Source organism: Rhinolophus sinicus, chromosome 14 (assembly GCF_057876585.1).
Source record: "Rhinolophus sinicus isolate RSI-liver-muscle chromosome 14, RSI-T2T, whole genome shotgun sequence".
In the NCBI taxonomy this organism is placed as follows: domain Eukaryota; kingdom Metazoa; phylum Chordata; class Mammalia; order Chiroptera; family Rhinolophidae; genus Rhinolophus; species Rhinolophus sinicus.
The window spans coordinates 152005429-152027938 of NC_142514.1; the positions used below are offsets into that span (position 1 = coordinate 152005429).

The 22510-nt window shown below is 34.0% G+C and overlaps 1 protein-coding gene across 29 annotated transcripts in view; it reads right to left on the bottom strand.

The window, feature by feature from the left end:
- Positions 1–22510, bottom strand: part of SOX6 (SRY-box transcription factor 6) — a 600111-nt gene that overhangs the window by 241279 nt on the left and 336322 nt on the right. For all 29 annotated transcript variants that reach the window (XM_074336057.2, XM_088791655.1, XM_074336055.2 and 26 more), the window contains one exon: positions 2944–3033. In XM_074336057.2, the coding sequence (XP_074192158.1) occupies positions 2944–3033 (90 nt within the window). The remainder of the gene's footprint in view (positions 1–2943; positions 3034–22510) is intronic.

The following is a 22510-nucleotide window of genomic DNA, read 5'->3' on the forward strand; positions in this document are numbered from 1 at the left end:
AATAGGCAAATCCGAAAGTAAGAGATCTTTAAGATAAATAAATTTTTGTAAAACTCTTCATTCTCAAAAATAATCTAAGAAATTCAAACTAAATCAGCAACAATGTGCTATTTCCCCCTATCAAACTGGATAGAAACTTTTAAATTAACAATACTTGTTATTTAGGGCAAGAGAATACTTGCAGATACTACTAGAGAGAGCACAGAACAGTATACACTTTCTGAAGGGCAATGTGGCAACATGAATCAAAAGCCTTTTAAGAAAGAACACATTCTTTAACCCAGAAGTTTCACTTTTTAGGAATATATTCCAAGGAAATAACCACTAGTTAATATTGAAAAGTATTAAAAAGTTATCCATGCTCAAGGTTTTCTTTATAATGACAAATAATAAAAGCAACTGAAACACTGAATAAAAGACTCAGTTAATTATGAGAGCCTCACTTTATGCAATATTTTCTGCAAATAAAAATATCTGAGAAGATGACCTAATCACAGTGAAATTCACAATAGATCTTTAAGTGGTAAAAATAGATTACAAAAGAATAGTAAAAGGATGATTCTAATTTTAAGAAAAAAAATAACATGTATATGCATAAATTAAAATGGAAAGGGTATACAATATAGGTAAAATTAAAAGACAATTTTAATTTTTTGTGTGTTTTTTAATACTTTTTATAATAAATATGTATAAATTTTGTAATGAGGGAAAAATAACAAGAGGTCTTAAAAATACGCAATACCTGAGATGTAATATTGAATATTGATAAACCATGATAGTATGTAGTTTTTGGAGACAGTATTTAGATCACTTTAAAATTTCAGAATAATTATAACTAATTTAGGTGGATAATAACTAGCCTGACCTCACCTAGACTAAAAGTATACACTGAGTTTTAGCAGTGGTTGAATCAAACTATAAATACAACTTTTTTTCATTTCTATTATTTATCATAATATTTTTCTGTATAATGTTTATGGTGACAAAATATTAGGATATCAGATGAGATAATTATGTAGAGTGAATCAAAATGAAAAATGTAATAAGAATCTTACCTTCTATGCCTATAAAGCTAAGAGTAGTACATAAAAGACAGTTCATATATCATATACAGAACTCAGAAAAAAAAAAAGTTAAAGAATTTGAAAGGCCTAATTTTGCATGTGCTTCACTTTCCAGATTTACGCATTTTGACTGTTTGAAACTAGTACAGTGTTTACATTTTAAATTCATAATTAGAATTAAAAGTAAAGTAAGATGGAAAGTGGGGGCAGGGGAGAGAAGATAACCCAATGCTTAAAAACTTAATGCTGAATCATAACAATAAAATGTTAGTTCTGCATTACTAAGAGAAAGCAAGACCCCCATCATTCATATGGGCAGAAGCTTTCCTTTGCATAAACCATTTCTGTTCTCACTGTTATAAAACCAATGACTTTGGAAAGGGAAGAAAACACAGAATGCTGTGCAAAGTAGCACACACCATGTTATTGCAGCTGGATAAAGAATATGCCACTAATGACTTTCTTTCTACCCATCAGTTATAAGTTGAGAGCTTTTTTTTATCTTCGGAAATAGCAAATGGCCTTCATGAGTACAGAACAGAAGCAGTGAAATCCAAAATCATATCCACTTGGTTTTAATACTGTATTATTCAATGGAATGAGTTATTAATTATTCTTTGGGAAAGAGATGACTTCCTTTACTCTCCATTTGAGTTGAACATAACATGCCTGAACATTAGGCAATTGTTTACTAAAACATTCAAAATAGCATTTTCACAAGATAGTTATTGCCAAATGTTCATCTTAAGTGAGATATTATCTATGACCAATAGGAAAATTCACCTGAAGTTGTTTGATAAATATAGAAAACTAATGTAACTAAGTCCCCAAATTGTTAGTACGAGTCTTGAGTGATGATTGTCTGTAAGCGATAGAATTAATGCTAGAATGAATTAATGACCATGCATTCTATTTATGATACCAAAAACTAGTAATACAGTACTGTACTTCATCTCCATTAAGGAATCAACAAGAGAGAGTTAAACAAGAAGTATAACTTCTTGACTGACAGGGTAACTTAATTCTGTAATGTATTGGGATTGTCCTCTTGCCATGTTTCAGAATAGTAGCATCAATCACATATCTTCAAAAATAAGGATGTTCATCCCCATCGGGATAATAGGTGCTGAAATTTTAAATCCTGTGAAATCTGTTTAAGATTAATCAACCTATGATCCTATAGGCATGTTAATAACAACACCGACCAAAACTTTCCCTCATGATAGCTTTAAGTGTCAGGAGCTACTCTAAAAGCCTGACATGTATTAATTCTCTTAATGAGCCTGTATGGTAGGTACTGTTATTATCCCCATTTTAGATTCAAGGAATTCAAAACAAAAAAGATCAGTGACTTGCCCAAAGTCACTCATCTAGTAAGTGACAGAGCCAGGATTTCAACAAGATCATCAGGTCTCAGAACACACTCATCAACCATTATGCACAGCACATTCCATAAACTCTTTTTTTATAGGTGCTACAGTTAACCCTTTTTGATCAGAAGAAATTCAAATCAAAGATTTGGATTCATAAATTAAGCTATTATTATGATTTCAAGAGGAAAACTAAAATTATCTTTAATTTGTTCTTCATCTTTGATATAACATTTTTTTCATCTTCATAGTTTCTTGTTAAGTAAACTAATGAAGCAGTTCATTCTGTAAGTTATATGTTTACAGACTAATAAAAAGAGGGCAAAAAATTTCATTCTGCAAACATTACAAAAAATAAAATTTCAGAGACATACTATACATTTACCCTCTCACATGTAAACAAATATTAGAAGTAAGAATTTAGTGTTAGGGTACAGAAAGTCAGCAAATATTTTGTTATACAACATAACATCGCTACATTGATATGTTTGGTGTTTTGTATATTGTACCTTTAATTTCTCCAAGAAGTTCACTGGTATTTAGTCTTTCCATTTTTTCCTTCCAATCTTTTGAAAGTAGTTTTTCCATGCAGGAGGAATCTGTTAAAACAAAAAAAGTAAGTATTAAAAACATTACATATATTTTTTATGAGTATTAAAATATTTCAAATCCAGAAGGCCAGTTTATGTAGAAATTCTCTCACTTAAAAATGATCAAAGCAATTTTTTGTTGTTTTTTTTTAAGCCCAGGATATAGACAATTATATTATTGTATTATAAAATACCACAAGGTAAATTTATTTTTACCACAAGATTATTTAATCTATTCCTACGAAAAAAGATAATGCTCAATAATCTTAACTTGGTATTATAATTATATTAATATTCAGTCAGCATTTATCAGTTCTTGGACTGACATGACAGAAAAAGGGGCTCTTTCCTACAGGTTTAAGTTTAGATAATATTTCTTTTAATCCAGATGATTACTATTTAAATCCAAGCAAAATGCATGTGCTATTCAAGGAAGAATGAGAATTCAATAAGGGAGAAAACACCAATCAACCTGGAATCATTTGTCCTTAAAAAATAAATAAATGTACAGCAACTTCTGTTAATAGAGCAAAATGCAAAGAAAATAAAGTCAAGATAATGAATATTGCTAATACTTTTCTATAAAAAGAGATGCCTATTCTTTTCAAGAAAACACTTATTTAAACACTATTTGCCCTATTGCATTTGTAAATATCATACTAGATTATAGGGAGTGATTACACTTATTTCTATAAAGATTCATAAAGGTTACAGAAATTTAAACTTTACAATATTGTAATAATTAGCAAAATTTTCTCAATGAGTTATTTTTTTTTCTCTTTATTCAGATGGATTTGCAACTGGAGCTACTGCTTACAACTATTTACATGTATCTTTTAAGCCTCAAATCTTAACAGGCCGTGTTTCCAAAAGGGAATGCAGATTTAAATACTAAATCCTTAGTGCAAAGCATACTCCCATTAAACTTTAACATTTCAAATGTCAAAATTCTGATAACTTCTTTTTAAAATTATATTTAAAATAGTTACTGAAAATCCAAATGCCTTTCCTCTCCCATATCAGCACCTTTCTCTTTAGCATTTACCTTTCTGTTTTTCTTTTTTTCTACAACTTCTAAATCCTCCTTGAATTTTTTCAGAATGACAGTAAGGTCAAGGCGGATCTAAAGGGTTTTAGAAACTAGATAAGCTTTAGAAAAAGACAGTGAGTCCTGGATAAGAGATGAGAAGACCGCTGTATGGTTAGAAAGTATTGGTGAAAACAATTAACATGTGTTCATGACATGATCAATCAATCAAGGAATGGATGGAATCCAGATCAGTGTGTCGTGAAAAGCCTGATGAAGAACAACCATAGTAGCTCGCTATCAGAGAAGCTAAAGTTCTTTCTAAATAAAAGTCAACTTGAGTCTGTTAAGTGAAAGCTCCCTGCCCCTTACGCTTCAACAAGTGATCTACCACTGATTAAAATTGGATTCTGAGTCACCATCCAATGGGACCTACATGCATATGCGTATGTTCAGTTTGTATTTAATTTCCAGAATGATCTCTTGCTACTTTTATTTTAAATTCAGAAACAAGGTCGAAAGCCAAAAAAAAGATGATACTGAGTTTGAGAGTTATGATGCCAAACTTCAAAGCCATGCGTCTCAGAGATTACTTTTTCTCAAATCGGGTTTCTGAGAGAGATTGATACAGCATCAGATCATGCACAAGAATAATCAACAAAACGTCTTCAACTACCTATCCTACCTAATTTTGTTACTTTTTTTTTACTCTTTTATACATGCTATAAAATTGTACTAAACTGCTAATCATCCCTGCTATAAATGTTTAACGCATAACTTGTTCGGTTAAAATTTGAGTTGTGAGCATATTGTAATGGTCAGAGATAAAAGCACAACTTACTAGGAATGATCACAAACTCACAGCAAGTTCATAAACTAGGATTAGATATACACTAAATGTAAAACAAGCTAAAATATGTCTCTCATTTCTATTAATAGGCCTGAAATCGTTCAGAGCTCCAGGAAAAGAATGCTGAAACTTCATGGGAGAAAAATAGAACTATATGGACAACAGGAACACACACTTCAAACATAAATCAAACCATGGGGACACAGCTTTACTTAAGAGCTATTCATTAATAAAATGGTTAATAGCTTCAAAGCATTTCACATTCCTATTAGAAAATTAATCCTCACCATAATGCTGAGTTAATCTAGCTATATGAGTTCAATTTCAGTAGAAGAAACTGAGGGGAAAAAATAAAGCAGCCTTTACATGTCTCTATTTATAGCCCATGAACATATTTAATAACAATCACACATTGCCTTTACATACAGGACAGTACAACTCACTACATACAAGCTTATCAACATTTAATCTCAATGTTCGGAGATCCCACAAAGATTCAAAACACTGAGAAAGTCTCTTGAAAAACTCACAGCTTCTCACCTCATTATCTGACTGCCAAATCTCTAAGTACTAAGCTCACTCCATACTGCAATGGAAAGCAAGTGAGGTGAGAAGGGAAAAGACCAGAAGATGCAGATTGCTAACAAATACTGCACAGTCAGAGGACCCTACTGCCACCACCAAGAGGTTTCTGACTTGAAATGAGGAAACATGTAATAAAGTTATAAATTAAATTTTACATTGTCAGATTTCTCACTCAAAATAATATCCAGGTAAAGGTGCAAATTAAAAGTATTCATCCTCCTTGTGTCACATCCTTCAACATTAACAGGACACCAGCTTTACAGAGGCAATTGATCAGATCAGACTTTGCCCCATGCTGATCACACGCTAACAAAAACAACGAGGTCAAAATCAGTAAGGACGTCCAGTCTGTATTACGTCCTCAGAAAGGGGAGGACCATGCAAAGTGGCTTTAACTCAGCAGTCAGGTAAGATTCTAACGGGAAAAGGGACTGAACACCACTCAGGTATTCTTGGATTATTTCACACCGATAATTTTGTTTTACATGATTGACTTGAAAACGACTAATAGTTATAGCGGTGCCAAGGTCCTCAAAATAATTAAACAATATACAATATTTTATTGTCTGAGTTTAACTATTTATATTTTTATATTTTAACTGAGTTGTCTTCAGCTAAAGAACAGGAGAAGAGCTACATACCTTCTGGAAATTCAGAAAAAGAACGACAACATTAAAGTATAAAAAACGTCACCATAATGTGTACATATTAAAAACGAATGCAAGCCATACACTTCAGTATAAAAGGGAGAAATACCAAAATTCCTCTTACTTTGAAAGAATTAGCCTCCATAAACCAACAGTCAATGAAACACAGAACTTTATTATATTAATCTGTCTTATTTTTGGAAATAATGTGATTAAAAAAGGACTATCAAAAATCAAGAAGTAGACCTCAGTTCTCACTTATATTGTAATCAAGGTTGTAAAAGGTTTTGATATATTATAAATTAATTCTGAGTTGCACAGTTTTTACTTTTTTCTTTTCCTTTGCAACTTTCAGTTTTTCAAGAAACTTTTTCTAGGGAAAAAAGAAAGACAATTCAGAATTAATTTTTAATAAACATCCTGCATAAAGGACTGGAAAGCTATGTTTCTGCTTCGTAAGTACCTAGATTTCAGGCCAGGTAAGTCAAGAGTGCTTTATCATGCTAATAGTTAATTTCACAGTACAAGAGAAATTTGAAGTCAGAGTGAGATATGTATTTCCTAATCTATATGATACTTTAGAAATAATTTTAAATTATTTCTAGCTAAACCAAGTTGCAGCAGTTTCACATTCTGTACAAAATAAAAATATTTCAAATGGGTCAAAGAAAGTAAATTGAAAAATCACTAAAACTAAAATATGAGTGAATTGAAAAAAATAATGGAAAAAAAATATTGTACTTTAAAACAATTTACTTGTGAGCAAACACTTATTATTCTTTTTACCTCAAAATGATATTTAAAGTTAGAAATGCTCAAACATTAGAAATATGATGTAGAGAATATCTTTAAAATAGTTTAGTGAGGAAAAACAATGTCTGCTGCCCCTGTATGCAGAATTTCCTACTGCTTTATGAACTCTTTTAAGAAAAATTAAAACAATTCATTTTATTTTTACCATAGGAATCCTAAATTTCAAATGCAATAAATTTTTTCCGGACCCAGGAACAATGATAACTCATCCAAAGTACCCTTGACCTTGGTTTACAAGTAATTCTGACAATATATATATTTATATCCCTGCTGATCATCCATCCCACATTTTTCATTAGGAAACAGAACTGCACATGCCAGTTACTGTACATTTTTCCACAGTGATAAGTGCTTTAGAATACAGTGGGATAAAATTGGAGCTTGGAGAGCTTGAAGAGCACTCTTAAATTTTAATTAAAACCCTCCATGCTCACTAAAAATAATTAGACACTAAAATGTGCCAGTTTTATTTTGAAGTCACTATAACGTACAACGCACACTCCCTGACGACTGTTTGTGCTCTCCTTCTCTCTCTCCCTCTCACCAGTGAAACAACTGATTTTTCCAAATCTGAACAAGGGAGTATAAATAGAGGCTGTTTTCAGGCCTGCTCTTCATGCTGGGAAGCGGACAGAAAAGACAGCAGAGTGGGTTTTTCAGACTGCGAAAAATAACTCGCCTAACCAAGAGTTCGAATCACTGACAAACTCTAGATAAAATTCAGTCTGCGAGGAACACCACGAGTTGGATCACTGAACTTTTTTGATCCAAAAGCCAAACCTTTAACCTCTTAAATGTTTTTGCTATCTTAAAATATCTCATACAATGCTATATTCCAACCTATTTTTAGTCAAGCAGCAAGAGAAAGCATGCCTTTCCCATACAGCAGGGCAATGATACAAACATCAACACGGAGACTCTGCCAGGAAGAGCTGGACTTCTCAAGCACTTGATCATTAAGGAATGCACCAACTGTTTTGGATAATCTCGTGCCAGCTCCCCTTTTGCTCCACACTCCCCTCTGGGAGTGGCCAATCTTGTCCTGGTCCTAATTTTTCATTTTACTCCTCCGGAGCCCCCCAGCCATCCCCGAAAAGATGAGAAATGGCATTTATGCCTAGCAATGAAAAAGCAGGCTTACTTCCCCAAACAGACCAAAACTTTAAAACAATTAACCCTCCCCTCTTCTTTCAGATAAATTACTGAGTATAAAATGCAATCTGTTTCCTTTGTTTATTCAATATGAACAATTTGTAAATGACTCAAGGATAAAATTCAGAAAATGTTGTGCTAAATTAGAACCATTATAAACATGCTAATGACTCAATGCTCGAGTAAAACATGCATGATCGGTGTGAAGAAATAGATTTAGTTGTGCTGTGAGATTCTGTTGTGCTGCCTTAAAACGATTTGGTCATTAAATCAGATACATTCCTTCCAGGAAAAATGTAATTCCACAACCACTTTACTAGATTATATATTAGCATATATATATATATATATATATATATATATATATATATATATACACACACACACACACACATATACACACACACACACGGAGAGAAAGACAGAAAGAGCTAGACAGTCAGTCTGTGAATAGGAGCTACTGGAAATGTCATTAAACTGTTAGATGAGAGATTTTGGCATGTTCATAAAGGAGAAAAATCCCCGTATTTGAAACCTACCAGAAATACACATACAATATCATCCCGTTAGGTGCATTATTCTCTTTGCACTGTTTTTATCTACCAAAATCTTTGATCATTTCTTATAGGGACCCCTTGGAACTGGCACTTAACACACATTCATGGAATTCACAATATTATGCATGTACAGGTAAGAAATATCTCTTTCATCTGCTTCCCAAAGCTGCTCAGCACCTAGAACAATATCAGAGGGATCATTCAGAACCAAATTCCTCTCCCATATCCATCAAAATACAACTGCCTATTGGTAGCAGTTGCCAATGCCAGTACAGAAAAACAGGGAAACATCCAGCAGATGATTCAGAGGCTCACAGTCTGCTGCTGGAGATAAAAGTCTCACGAGACTGTTCAATGAGCATGAAGACAAACACGCCCATTTCAGAAATGAGGACACAGTCAAGAAAGTCACTTGCTTTGCTCAAGGCCAAACAGTTGCTGACAGAGAGCCCTGACTTTATATTAAACTGCAAAAGTAATTGCAGTTTAAAAGGTTAAAAATTTTAAAAACCCCAATTACTCTTGCACCAACCTAATAGTTCAGTGCCGGTTTTACTGAAATGACTACTTAACTCATAATTGGGACACCAGTTTTATAGTCCCTGCAATGTAGCATCCAATAGCAGAAAATGAACAACTATACCTATTATTAATTCTTTCAGATGTGGAGTGAAGCACTCTAGTTTTTTGGAGAGGGGTGCTAAAAATTCAAGGTACTGCAGTAAAAGTCAGCAGTGTTCAAGAGGCAGCTGCCTCATACACACTGCTCCTCTGTATTCTTTTCCATAACACCTTAGCTTGTCTGAATAAAGAGTTTTCCTTTAATGAATATCATCTACTAAGGAACAGTTAAGATGCTGCCTAAAAATACTGCTGAACTCAAAAAGTAATCCTTCCAAATTAGGTTGTATCTTCATGTACGAGAAGTAAATGTGCAGCCTCAGACTTGGTTTTTCACTGTAGTTCTCATTGCCCACACCACGTTCAAATGTACCACAACTTTAATGGAGTAAAAATATCCCATCAGAAAATACAGCTGTCCATATTGCTAAAATATTACTCATTGTGACATCCTCCCATGACCCTATTTTCTGCTGCTCCATGGCCAAAGGCTAAAGGAGTCCAATAATATAATATATATAACATAGGACACTGCTGTTTGGTTTCTACAAATGTTTGATTTCATTCTTACATTTTCAAATGCGTACTTGACTGCATTTTCAAAACTATTTTGGACTATGGAAACAATAATTTTTGTGTGCCCACTGTGTCCTATATTCCTTCTTTTGGATTTTTTGGGGAAATATTTCTAAATGCCACTATTGCCGTGACACAGTTGTCAATCACAGTGCTGCCCCTCCTGCCTCCTGCTGCTCCTCACAGCCACAGACAGGAATTTGACCCAGTCAGGATTCTCTGCTGGAATTATCTGGAAAGGCTCTCTTATGCTCAGGTTGGAAGCAAGAAGCATGAGGGCCTGGGATTGTCATCGCCTTCCTCCTTGGCACATGAAGAAAGCCTGTCTGTAGTAAGAGTGGACGAAGCCAAAAATACAAAGGAAAGTAGAGAGGAGTGCAGATAAGAAAAGATAGAGAGAAAAAATGAAAGATCTTTACATCATGTTAGCAAATTTACATCCAAAAATAACTAAAACCAAATTCTGTTCTTAGGCTTCTTCTCGGTAATATAAGCCAGTATATTCCCACTTTTGCGTAAGCTAATTTAAGTTGGGTTTATGCCAGTTGCAACTTATAAAAAAACAAAACAAAAACAAAAAACTAAACAATAATATGAAAATCATAACAAAACCTATCACACACATGCAAATGTACGTTTCAAATTTTAACACACTGGAAACCACCAATGCATTAACTTATACTACCAGGCTAAAACATTCATTATGCAAACTTTGAAGTAAATCTCTTGCTTTATTGAAAAATATACAATGATTTTAAAGTAAACTGTTATAGGACTGCTATTTACAATTATTTATCTATCTGAATTAGGATTTTCTGAATATGATGCAGTCAAAAGAAAATATAGCAGAAATAACTTGGAAACTGAAGCTCATTTTTAAAAAAAAAACCACACACACAACAAGAAACTCCCATCTAAGATCAACAAGCCCCGATTTCAGTTTTGTGCTCATCAAAACATCTTCATTGTTCTAGTCAATTGACTTTATATTTAATGTTATAAAATGAAATTATAAAATAATTTTTTACTGATAAAATATCCCTTCTTAACTGTCTTATTTAAGTACTGGCAGTCCATAAAAGATCAATTTTAAATAAGGTTGTACTCCTTAAGTTGGTTTTCAGGATCCTCCATAATCTGGCCCTTGTGATTCATCTCCTATTATTCTTCCTACATGAAACTCTTCATTCTGTTCCAATGAGTACTCTTACCCTTACTCTCCTGTACAGACATGCTTTTTCACTTCACACCTTCACTCATGGCAGCCTCCTGACCTGCATGTCTCCCCGCTTCTTGATGCTTATGAAAAACCCTCCTGTTCTGCAATGCCTACATTAAATACTACCTCCGCACTTAGGCCTGCATTCATCACTTCAAATTTTCATCCTCTGAAAAAGCAAAATAACACTTGCTGAGCACATATTATCTGTCAGTCACTGTGTTTTTTATATTTCTTTGATGTATCAACTCATTAACTATGAACTTCACAACTCTTTCTTCTATGTCTACCATGGCTATTACTGATCAATTTTACCACCATATGATTAAGTATATGGTCAAGTTCATACCGAACTACCCTGACTAAATATTAAGTTCCTTGATGGTCAGGTAATGATTCTGATCCCATAATACTTAACCAAGAGCTCTGCACATAGATGAAATTCTGCACTAAGACAAATTCCCTAACATACTACTAAAAAGATCACTTATTTTGTGTGCCCACCAGCAATAGAACTATTTTGTCTTTTAAATTAACTATATTGATGTGTAACTTAATACACATCATATAATATTATAAATGCACCCATTTTAAATGCAGATTTTATGAATTTTGTCAAATTATACATTCATGTAGCGGCCACCCCAAAGAAGACATAGATAGAACACTTCCAAAAAGTTATCTTACGCTCCCTTTCAATCATCCACATTCCTAGCCCCAGGCAACCACTTATCTGATTTCTATTACTATAGGATAGTTTTGCCTATGCTTGAATTTCACAAAAATGAAAGTTTACCGTATGTACTTTTTTGGATATGGATTCTTCCAATTAGCGTAAAATTTTTGAGATTCAATCATATTGTAGCATGTGTTAGCAATTTGGCCCATTTGTTAATGGGTAGATTTCCATTGTATAAATACACCACAATTTGTTTATCCAGTCATCTGTTTGTGGACATGTGCGTTGTTCCCACTATTGAGCTCTTAGAAATAAAGCTAATATGAAAATTCATTCATAAGCCTTTGCATGAATATGTGTCTCTTTTGTTCTCTCTAAAAACGAAATTTCTTCTAAAAGTGGGCTTACTATATGTCTGATTTTATAAGAAACGGCCAAAAACTTTTCCAAAGTACTTGCATCATTTTATACTTCAACCAACAATGCATTAGAGTTTTAATTGCTTTATAGTCTCATCAATACTTCTTATGTTGGTATTTTAATTTTAGTCATTCTAGTGGCTATATAACGGAATCTCAGAATGGTTTTTAACTTACATTTACATTTCCTTAATATTAAAGAGTATATTTTTATATGCTTATTGACCCTTTATATACATTCTTTTGTGAAGTATTCAAATATTTTGCCCATTTTTATATTGGATTATTTTTCATAGTTCTGAGAGCTATTGATATATTTTATGAATTTCAATAATACATATATATTACATATTATACACATATTTAAGAGTTATTTATGTATATCCAATATATATCTTTTGTCAGGTATATGTATTGTAAATATTTTTACCTAGCATGCAGCATACCTTTTTATTTTCACAAAGTGTCTGCTGAAGAGCCATAGTTTTTGTTTTTTGTTTTTTTTGGCTTTTTTTGATGTTATCCAATTACCAAGCTTTTTTCTTTATGAATAGTGTTTTCTGATTCCCATCTAAGAAACCTTTGCCTACATCAAGGTCACAAAGACTTTCTCATATCTTTTCTTCTAGAAGCTTTATAGTTTTAGTTTCCTATCTAGGTCTGTGATTCATTTTGAGTTATTTTGTGTGTGTAGCTCTATTTCTGTATTCTCTTATCTGATCTATTGATCAATTCATTATTCTTACACCAATACCAAGCCACTTTGATTATTGTAGCTTTAGAGTAAGTCTTGCAATCTCATACAGTAAGTCTTCCAAATTTGTTTTTCTTTTTCAAATTTGCTTTGGCTATCCTAGATCCTTTGCATTTCCATATGAATTTTAGAATCACCTTGTCTATCCAATAAATAAATAAATAAGTAAACCTTGGCTTTTATTGGATGTGCCTTGAATCTATAGATCAATTTTAGTCTTATATTGTTTTTAATGTAAATATTTAAACTATAAGTTTCCCTCAAAGCTTTGTCCCACGTATTTCATGTTGTATTTTCATTATCATTCAGTTTAATACAGTTTACAATTTTTCTTTATATATGGTTTGTTTAGAAGTATGTAGTTTAGTTGCCAAACACTTGGGAATTTTTAAAATTTGCTTTTGTTATCTACTTGTAATTTATTTCCATTGTGATTTCCATTGTGTAAAATTCTGTACAATTTTGATCCTTTTCTGTTTACTGAGGCTCGTTTATGGCCCAGAATAAGCTTTATCTTATGGGATGTTCCATATTCACTTCAAAAGAATGATTATTCTTCAATTTTTCAGTGCAGTGCTCTATCAATGTCAATTAGGTCAAGTTCACTAATAGTGTTATTCAAGTCTATATTCTCAGGGATTTTCTGTGTTTTTTCTTCAAATTCTGAAAAAGAAGTATTGAAATCCCCAACAATAATTGGATTGTAGATTTGTCTTTTTTTTTCTTTCAGTTCTGTCAACATTTTGCTTCATGTATTTCAAATATTTTGAACCTCTGTTATTAGATGCATGCACATTTAGAAATGTTATGTCTTCTTAACGTATTGGCTTTTTAATAATTATGAAATATTTCCTTATCTCTGATAATATTTATTTTCCTGAAGTCTACTTTTATATTAATACAGCCACTTCAGCTTTCTTATCATTAGTGTTTGCATGGTGCAGTGTTATCCATCCTTTTACTTTTAACCTATCTACATCTTTACATTTAATGTGTGTTCTTATAGTTGGTATATTGTTTTGTTTTTTAAACCCAATCTGACGGAGACGTCATCAAAATGGCGGCGTGATCAAAATGGCGGCGTGACGTGAGCCTCTGGAAATCTCCCCTGGAATTTACAACAAATTAAACAGCTACAACTCCACAAAGGACTCCCTGCACAGCAGACAGGCAAGACGAAGAGGCTCACCACTGAAGTCACCTAAAGGTGGGCAAATTGCGCGAGCGGGGGAGGAGGGAAGGGAGAAGTGCGGAGACAGAGCCGTATGGGCGCAGGACGCAGACCTAGCTCAGTGCTCCGAGCTCGCTGCATCCCGGAACTACCGCAGTTGTGGGAGAGGGAAGAACTCGGACTGCTAGGGCTCCGATTATGGCCCAGAGGGCTGAGGGGGCAGCATATAACACAGCTGAACCCAACGCTCATGGCAGAGACCTTAGAGAAAACGGTGGTTTAAGCCCGCACTGCCAAGCAGAGAAGTCTTAGGCACTGAGACTAGCCGCCCCCTCCCTACCCTCCTAGAGCTCACCCCACCCCCACCTGCCCTGTGCTAGAAGCGGAACAGTAGCAGTGTCAGATCAAAAGAACAGAATATTTGCAGTTCTGAGAATTGTGGTCCACAGACACAGATTCGCAGTCCAACTAGTTCCGGCAAAGGGGAGGGAGCTGTGGAAGCAGGACTGGCTGTGGTGGGGTCGCCGCCATTGCTCTGGGCAATCTCTCACAACTCACCCCGCCCTGTCACCACTTATCTGGGCGGATCCTTGCAGGAGTAAACAGAACTGCTGAAACACAGGGTATTGGAATCTGGTGCAAGAAGAGCTTTGGAACTTCAGAAGCTCTCCCAATCCCCACAGGGAGGTGGCGCGCTATGACCCAGGCAAACTGTTAACAGAGGAGAAGCATACCTTCCAGGGAATCCCCCCATTGTGTGAGAAGCTGGAATAGTGCAGAGAAAACATAACACTACAGTGTAAGAGAGAAAAAAGGGCTGCAGTCAGAGAGAAAATAAAACATTCTACCAACATGTACTGGAAAACAAAAGAAAGACTTCTTCGTATCAACCTGTTGCAGAACCCACTCCTGTAGATGTCTAGGAAGAGAAATAATAAATCATTAATGGCCATGAATAACCAAGCCAACAAGACAGCTCAGAAAGAAAGTGAAAAGTTTCCAGAAAATGAAGTTAAAGATATGGAAATATGTGACTTAAATGACAGAATTCAAGATTGCAGTTCTGAAAAAACTCAACAAGATGCAAGAAAATACAGAAAGGCAGTTTAATGAACTCAGTAACACAATCAAAGAACAACATGAACATTTTACCAAAGAGATTGAAATTTAAAAAAAGAACCAAATAGAATTTCTGGAGATTAAGAACTCAATAGAAGAAATTAAGAATGAAATAGCCAGCTTAGGAGGTAGAGTTGACCAGATGGAGGAAAGAATCAGTGGCACTGAAGATAGAAACCTGGAAATGACACAGATGGAAGAAGAAACAGACTTGAGACTTAAAATAAATGAAAGAACTCTACAAGACTTTCTGACTCCATCAGAAAGAGCAATATAAGAATAATGGGCAGACCAGAAGGAGAAGAAAGAGAGAAGGGAACAGAGAGTATATTCAAACAAATAGTCGATGAGAACTTCCCAAATTTGTGGAAAGAACAGGATCCTCGAATCCAAGAAGCAAATAGAACACTTAATTAGCTCAACCCCAACAGGCCTTCTCGAAGGCACATTGTATTGAAGCTGTCAAAAATCAACGACAAAGAAAGAATCCTCAAGGCAGCCAGGGAAAGGCAGATGGTAACCTACAAAGGAAAGCCCATTAGATTATCATCAGACTTCTCAGCAGAAACTCTACAAGCCAGGAGGGAGTGGAACCAAATATTCAAACTATTGAAAAAGAGAAATTATGAGCCAATAATAATATACCCAGCAAAGATATCCTTTAGATATGAAGGAGAAACAAAGACCTTTCCAGACATACAGAAGCTGAGGGAATTTCTAATACATGACCTGCACTACAAGAAATACTAAAGGAGGCTATTTGACCACCATCAACAGGGACAATTTGTGGCAACCAAAACATGAAAAGGGGGAGAGTAAAGGCCTGAACCAGAATATGGGAATGGAGAAAGTAAGCATGCTGAAGAAAATGGAATACTCTAAATATCAAACTTTCTTTTCCATAAATTTAATGGTAACCACTCAAAAAAAAAAAAAAAAAAATCCAGAAGTGAAACATATACTGTACTAAAAGAAGAAACAGAGGGAAATATCATAGAACACCACCACACAGAAATAATAGACAACAACAAAAAGGCAAAGAAACCATGGAGACACAATCTTACAAGAAAACTAAAGATAGAATGATAGGAAATCCTCACATATCAATAATCACCTTAAATGTAAATGGACTGAACTCACCAATAAAAAGTCACAGAGTAGCAGACTGGATCAAAAAACTAAACCCAACTATATGCTGTCTCCAAGAGACACATCTCAGCTACAAGGACAAGCATAGACTCAAAGTGAAAGGGTGGAAATTGACACTGCCAGCAAACGGTATCCAGAAAAAATCAGGGGTAGCCATAATGATATCAGATGAAACAGACTTCAGGCTGAAAAAGATAACAAGAGACAAAGATGGACATTTCATAATGGTAAAGGGGACTATACAACAAGAAGACATAACAGTCATCAATATTTATGCCCCCAATCAGGAAGCACCGAAATATACCAAGCAACTACTAACAGAACTAAAGGCAGAAATTGACCAAAACACAATTATAGTAGGGGACCTAAATACATCATTGACAGCTATGGATAGATCATCTAAACAGAAAATAAATAACGAAATAGCAGCCCTAAATGACACATTAGATGAAATGGACATAATTGACACTTATAGAGCACTTCATCCTAAAACATCAGACTATACATTTTTTTCTAGTGTACATGGAACATTCTCAAGGACAGACCATATATTGGGACATAAAACTAACCTCAGCAAATTTAAGAAGATTGAAATCACACCAAGCATATTCTCTGATCACAAGGCTTTGAAATTGGATATGAACTGCAAAAAGAAAGCAGGAAAAAATACAAATACATGGAGATTAAACAACATACTTTTAAAGAACATCGGGGTCAAAGAAGAAATTAGAGGAGAGATCACAAGATAGATAGAAACAAATGACAATGAAAATACATCCCACCAAAAGTTTGGGGATGCAACAAAAGCAGTTTTAAGAGGGAAATTTATATCATTACACGCACATCTCAAGAAACAAGAAAAATCCCAAATAAATATCCTCACAGTACACCTTTAAGAACTAGAAAAAGAAGAAGAAATGAAACCTAAGGTCAGCAGAAGAAAAAAAATAATAAAAATCAGAGCAGAACTAAATGAAGTAGAGAACAAAAAGACAATAGAAAAAATTAATGTGACAGATAGCTGGTTCTTTGAAAACATTAACAAAATTGACAAACATTAACAAAATTGACAAACCCTTGGCCAGGCTCACTAAGATAAAAAGAGAGAAGACACTAATACACAAAATCAGAAATGAAAAAGGGGACGTTATCATGGATGCCACAGAAATACAAAGGATCATCCAAGAATACTATGAAGGACTATATGCCACCAAATTCAATAACCTAGAAGAAATGGAAACGTTCTCAGAAACATATAGCTTTCTTAGGCTGAACCATGAAGAACTGGAAAATCTAAACAGACTGATCACCAGTAAAGAAATTGAATCAGTCATCCAACACCTTCCCAAAAGCAAAAGTCCGGGACCAGATGCCTTCACTAGTGAATTCTACCAAACCTTCCAAGAGGATCTAATGCCAATGCTGCTTAAACTCTTCCAAAAAACTGAAGAGGAGACAGTACTCCCTAACTCATTTTATGAGGCCAACATTACCCTGATACCAAAACCTTGAGGCCAACATTACCCTGATACCAAAACCTGGCAAGGACAACACAAAAAAAGAAAACTACAAATATCTCTGATGAATACAGATGCAAAAATCCTAAACAAAATTCTAGCAAATCGAATACAACAATGCATTAAAAAGATTATTCATCATGACCAAGTGCGGTTCATCCCAGGGGCACAAGGATGGTTCAACACACGCAAATCCATCAATGTGATACATCACATAAACAAAATAAAGGACAAAAATCATATGATTATATCAATTGATGCAGAAAAAGCATTTGACAAGATGCAACATCCATTTATGATTAAAACACTTAATAAAATAGGTATAGAAGGAAAATACCTTAACATAATAAAGGCCATATATGAAAAACCCTCAGCTAATCTCATAATTAACGGTGAAAAACTGAAGCCCTTTGCTCTACGTTCAGGAACACGACAGGGTGTTCCCTATCACCTCTGCTTTTCAACATAGTGTCGGAAGTCCTCGCCAGAGCAATCAGGCAAGAGACAGAAATAAAAGGTATCCAAATTGGGAATGAAGAAGTTAAACTGTCACTCTTTGCAGATGACATGATGCTGTATATAGAAAACCCTAAAGACTCCACCAAAAAGCTATTAGAAACAATCAACGAATACAGTAATGTGGCCGGCTACAAATTCAGCATACAAAAGTCTATTGCATTCCTATATACTAACAATGAAATCTCAGAAAGAAAAAATTCCTTTTGCAATTGCAGCAAAAAGAATAAAATGCCTAGGAATAAACTTAACCAAGGATGTGAAAGACCTATATGCTGAAAACTACAAGACATTTTTAAAAGAAATTGAAGAAGACACAAAGAAATGGAAAGACATTCCGTGCTCATGGATTGGAAGAATCAACATAGTTAAAATGGCCATTATTACCCAAAGCAATATACAGATTTAATGCAATCCCCATCAAAATCCCGATGGCATTTTTTAAAGAAATAGAACAAAAAATCATCAGATTTGTTTGGAACCACAAAAGACCCAAATAGCCAAAGCAATCCTAACAAAAAAGAACAATGCTGGAGGTATCACACTCTCTGACTTTGGCTTGTACTACAGGGCAACAATAATCAAAACAGCATGGTATCAGCAGAAAAACAGACACATCGACCAATGGAATAGAATTGAGAACCCAGAAATAAAACCACATAAATATGGACAGACAATTTTTGACAAAGAAGCAAAAAACATACAATGGAGAAACGGCAGCCTCTTCAATCAATGGTGCTGGCAGAATTGGAAAGCCACGTGCAAAAGAATGAAACTGGACTGCTATTTGTTACCATGTACCAAAATTAATTCAAAATGGATCAAAGACTTAAGCATAAGACCTGAAACTATAAACTGCATAGAAGAAAACATAGGTACTAAATTTATGGACCTTGGGTTCAAAGAGCATTTTATGAATTTGACTCCAAAGGCAATGGAAGTAAAAGCTAAAATAAATGAATGGGATTATATCAAACTTAAAAGCTTCTGCACAGCAAAAGAAACCATTGACAAAATAAAAAGAGGCAACCAACTGAATGGGAGAAGATTTTTGCAAACAACGCCTCCGATAAGGGGCTAATCTCCAAAATACACAAGAAACTCATGCAACTCAACAACAAAAAAACAAACAACCCAATTGAAAAATGGGCAGAGGACCTGAAGAGACATTTCTCCAAAGAGGACATACAAATGGCAAATAGACATATAAAAAAATGCTCAACATCACTAATCATCAGAGAAATGCAAATAAAAACCACAATGAGATGTCACCTCACCCCAGTTAGAATGGCTATCATCCACAAGACAAATAGTAACAAGTTTTGGACAGGCTGTGGAGAAAAAAGAACGCTCATACACTGTTGGTGGGAATGCAGACTGGTGTAGCTGCTATGGAAGGCCATGTGGAGGTTTCTCAAAAAATTACGAACAGAATTACCATATGATCTAGCAATCGCTCTCCTGGATTATCTACCCAAAAACTCTGAAAACATTTATACATAAAGACAAGTGTGCTCCAATGTTCATTGTAGCTTTATTTAGGGTGGCCAAGACATGGAAACAACCAAAATGTCCTTCGATAGATGAAAGAAGTTGTGGTGTATATACACAATGGAATAGTATTTGGCGGTAAGAAAAGATGAAATCGGACCATTTGTGACATGGATGGATCTTGAGAATATAATGCTAAGCGAAATAAGTCAGACAGAAAAAGCAGAGAGCCATATGATTTCACTGATATGTGTTATATAAACCAAAACCAACAAAAGAATAAGACAAACAAATGAGAAACAAAAACTCATAGACACCGACAATAGTTTAGTGGTTACCAGAGGGTAAGGGGAGCAGGGGGTGGTAGATGAGGGTAAAGGGGCATCAAATATTTGGTGATGGAAGGAGAACTGACTCTGGGTGGTGAACACACCATGTGATATATAGATAACGTATTACAGAATTGTACACCTGAAATCTATGTAACTTTGCTAACAATTGTCACTCCAATAAACTTTAATTAAAAAAAAAACCAATCTGACCATCTGTACCTTTCAAAATTAGTACAATTACTCCAATTACATTTAATGCGATTATTGTTAATAGAATTTCAGTCTACAATCTTGCAATTTATTCTATGTATTTCATCTATACTTTATTCCTTTATCTTCTTTCCCTGTCTTTTCACTTAATTTTTTAGAATTGCATTTATCTCCTCTATTAGTTTATTAGTTATACCTCTTTATTTCATTATTCTAATGGTTGATCAAAGATTTATAATATGTATCTTTAATTTACAACAGTCTACCAACAAATAACATACTATTTCAAATACAACGCAAGAAACTTAAAAAAAAACCTTTTTTTTGGTATTGATGAATACCTATTTTAAACTCCATACCACATTGTTATTTTTTTGCTATAGAGTCAATTATATTATGAGAAAATTAATTTTCAGAAATAGAAATGTCTTTTATGCTTGCCTTCAGATTTGCCATTTCCAGTACTATTAATTTCTTTTTAAAACTCTAAGTTTGTCTAAATAAACATCTCGAATTATTTTCCTACAATCTGATAATATTTCTTTAAAATTTTTTGTAGTGAAAATTATGTGGCAATAAATTCTCTGAACTTTTGTTTATCTGAAATGTCTTTATTTCATCTTCGGTTTTGAAGAACATTTGTGCTAAATATAGATTCTAGGTAAAATTATTTTACTTCTTTTAGGACTCCTAAATAAATCATTCTAATGTCTCTGACTTATACTTTTTCTGATGTGAAGTCAGGGAAAATTTCTATCTTTATCCAACCATAAACAATGTATTTTTGGTTATTTTTAAGATTTTCTTTCATTAGTTTTCAGCAATTTGATTTTGATGAGCTTTGATATACATTTTTCATTGTGTTTATTGTCCTTAGATCTGGAAGTTTATAATTTTTAACAAATGTGGTATTTTTTCAGCCATTATTTAATATATATATATATGTGTGTGTGTGTGTGTATATATGTGTGTGTATATATATATATATATATATATATATATACACACACACATATATATGTATGTATACATATATATATGGTCTCTAATTGCACATATGATATACTATTATTTTTCACAAGCCATTTTTCCCCCTGCCTTTATTCTCTCTATGCTTCTGTTTGGATGGTTTCTATTGCACTGCTTTAGTTTCACTAATCTTTCAATGTACAGTTAATTATTTGCATTTAAAGTCCTCAAGTACTTTTTTTAAGTCTCAGATATTGTATTTTATATTTTTTGGATTTCTATATTATTCTTTGTTTCTATCTCTCTTCATTATGTTCATGAAGATAATTCTTTAATCCTTGAATATATTTATAATAGCTGTTTTAAAGTCATTGTATGCTAATTCTATCATCTCTGTAATAGCCGGATCTCTTTCTATTGACTGATCTTTCTCGTGTTCAAAGATCATATTTTCTTACTTCTTCAGATATCTAGTTTTTGTATTGGATATTGGACAATATATTACATCGCTGAGTGTTTGGAATTTGTTTTTTTCCTTTAAATAGTTTGAATTTTCTTTTGATAGGCATTCATGTACACATGGTCATCTTGATCCTTTTGAGGATTCTTTTTAAGCTTTGTTATGGTGGGTATAGAGGACCTATACTCTAGGGTTAATTTATCCTTACTCCAAAGGTATGGCTTTTCAGGGTTTCCACTGAATGCTCTGAGTATTTAATGAAGACATTCAAGTGTAGCAAGGTAAAACTTAAATGTCTACCATAATGCGTAAACCCTGATAGTTTTGCAATTTATTACTTTTTTCTTTCCCATGTAGCTCTTCTTTGCCAAGCCTCTTGTAGTCACACTATTCATGTGAAGCTTAATATTCAGCCAAAAACTCAAGGGGATTCATGAGAAGATTTCTGATGTTCTTTCTGTACTTCTCCCTTCACTCTCAGACTTCTCCCTGAAAATGATAGCCACCACAATTTCCCCATACTCGAATCCCTGACTGCTCAGTTCAGTGAGGCTTCCCTATCACACTTGGGTTGGTTCTCCCTGCATCAGGGTCTGGTAAATGCCACCAGGAAGAAATCCAAGATAATCTTAGGGCTCGCTTTGTTTTCCTTC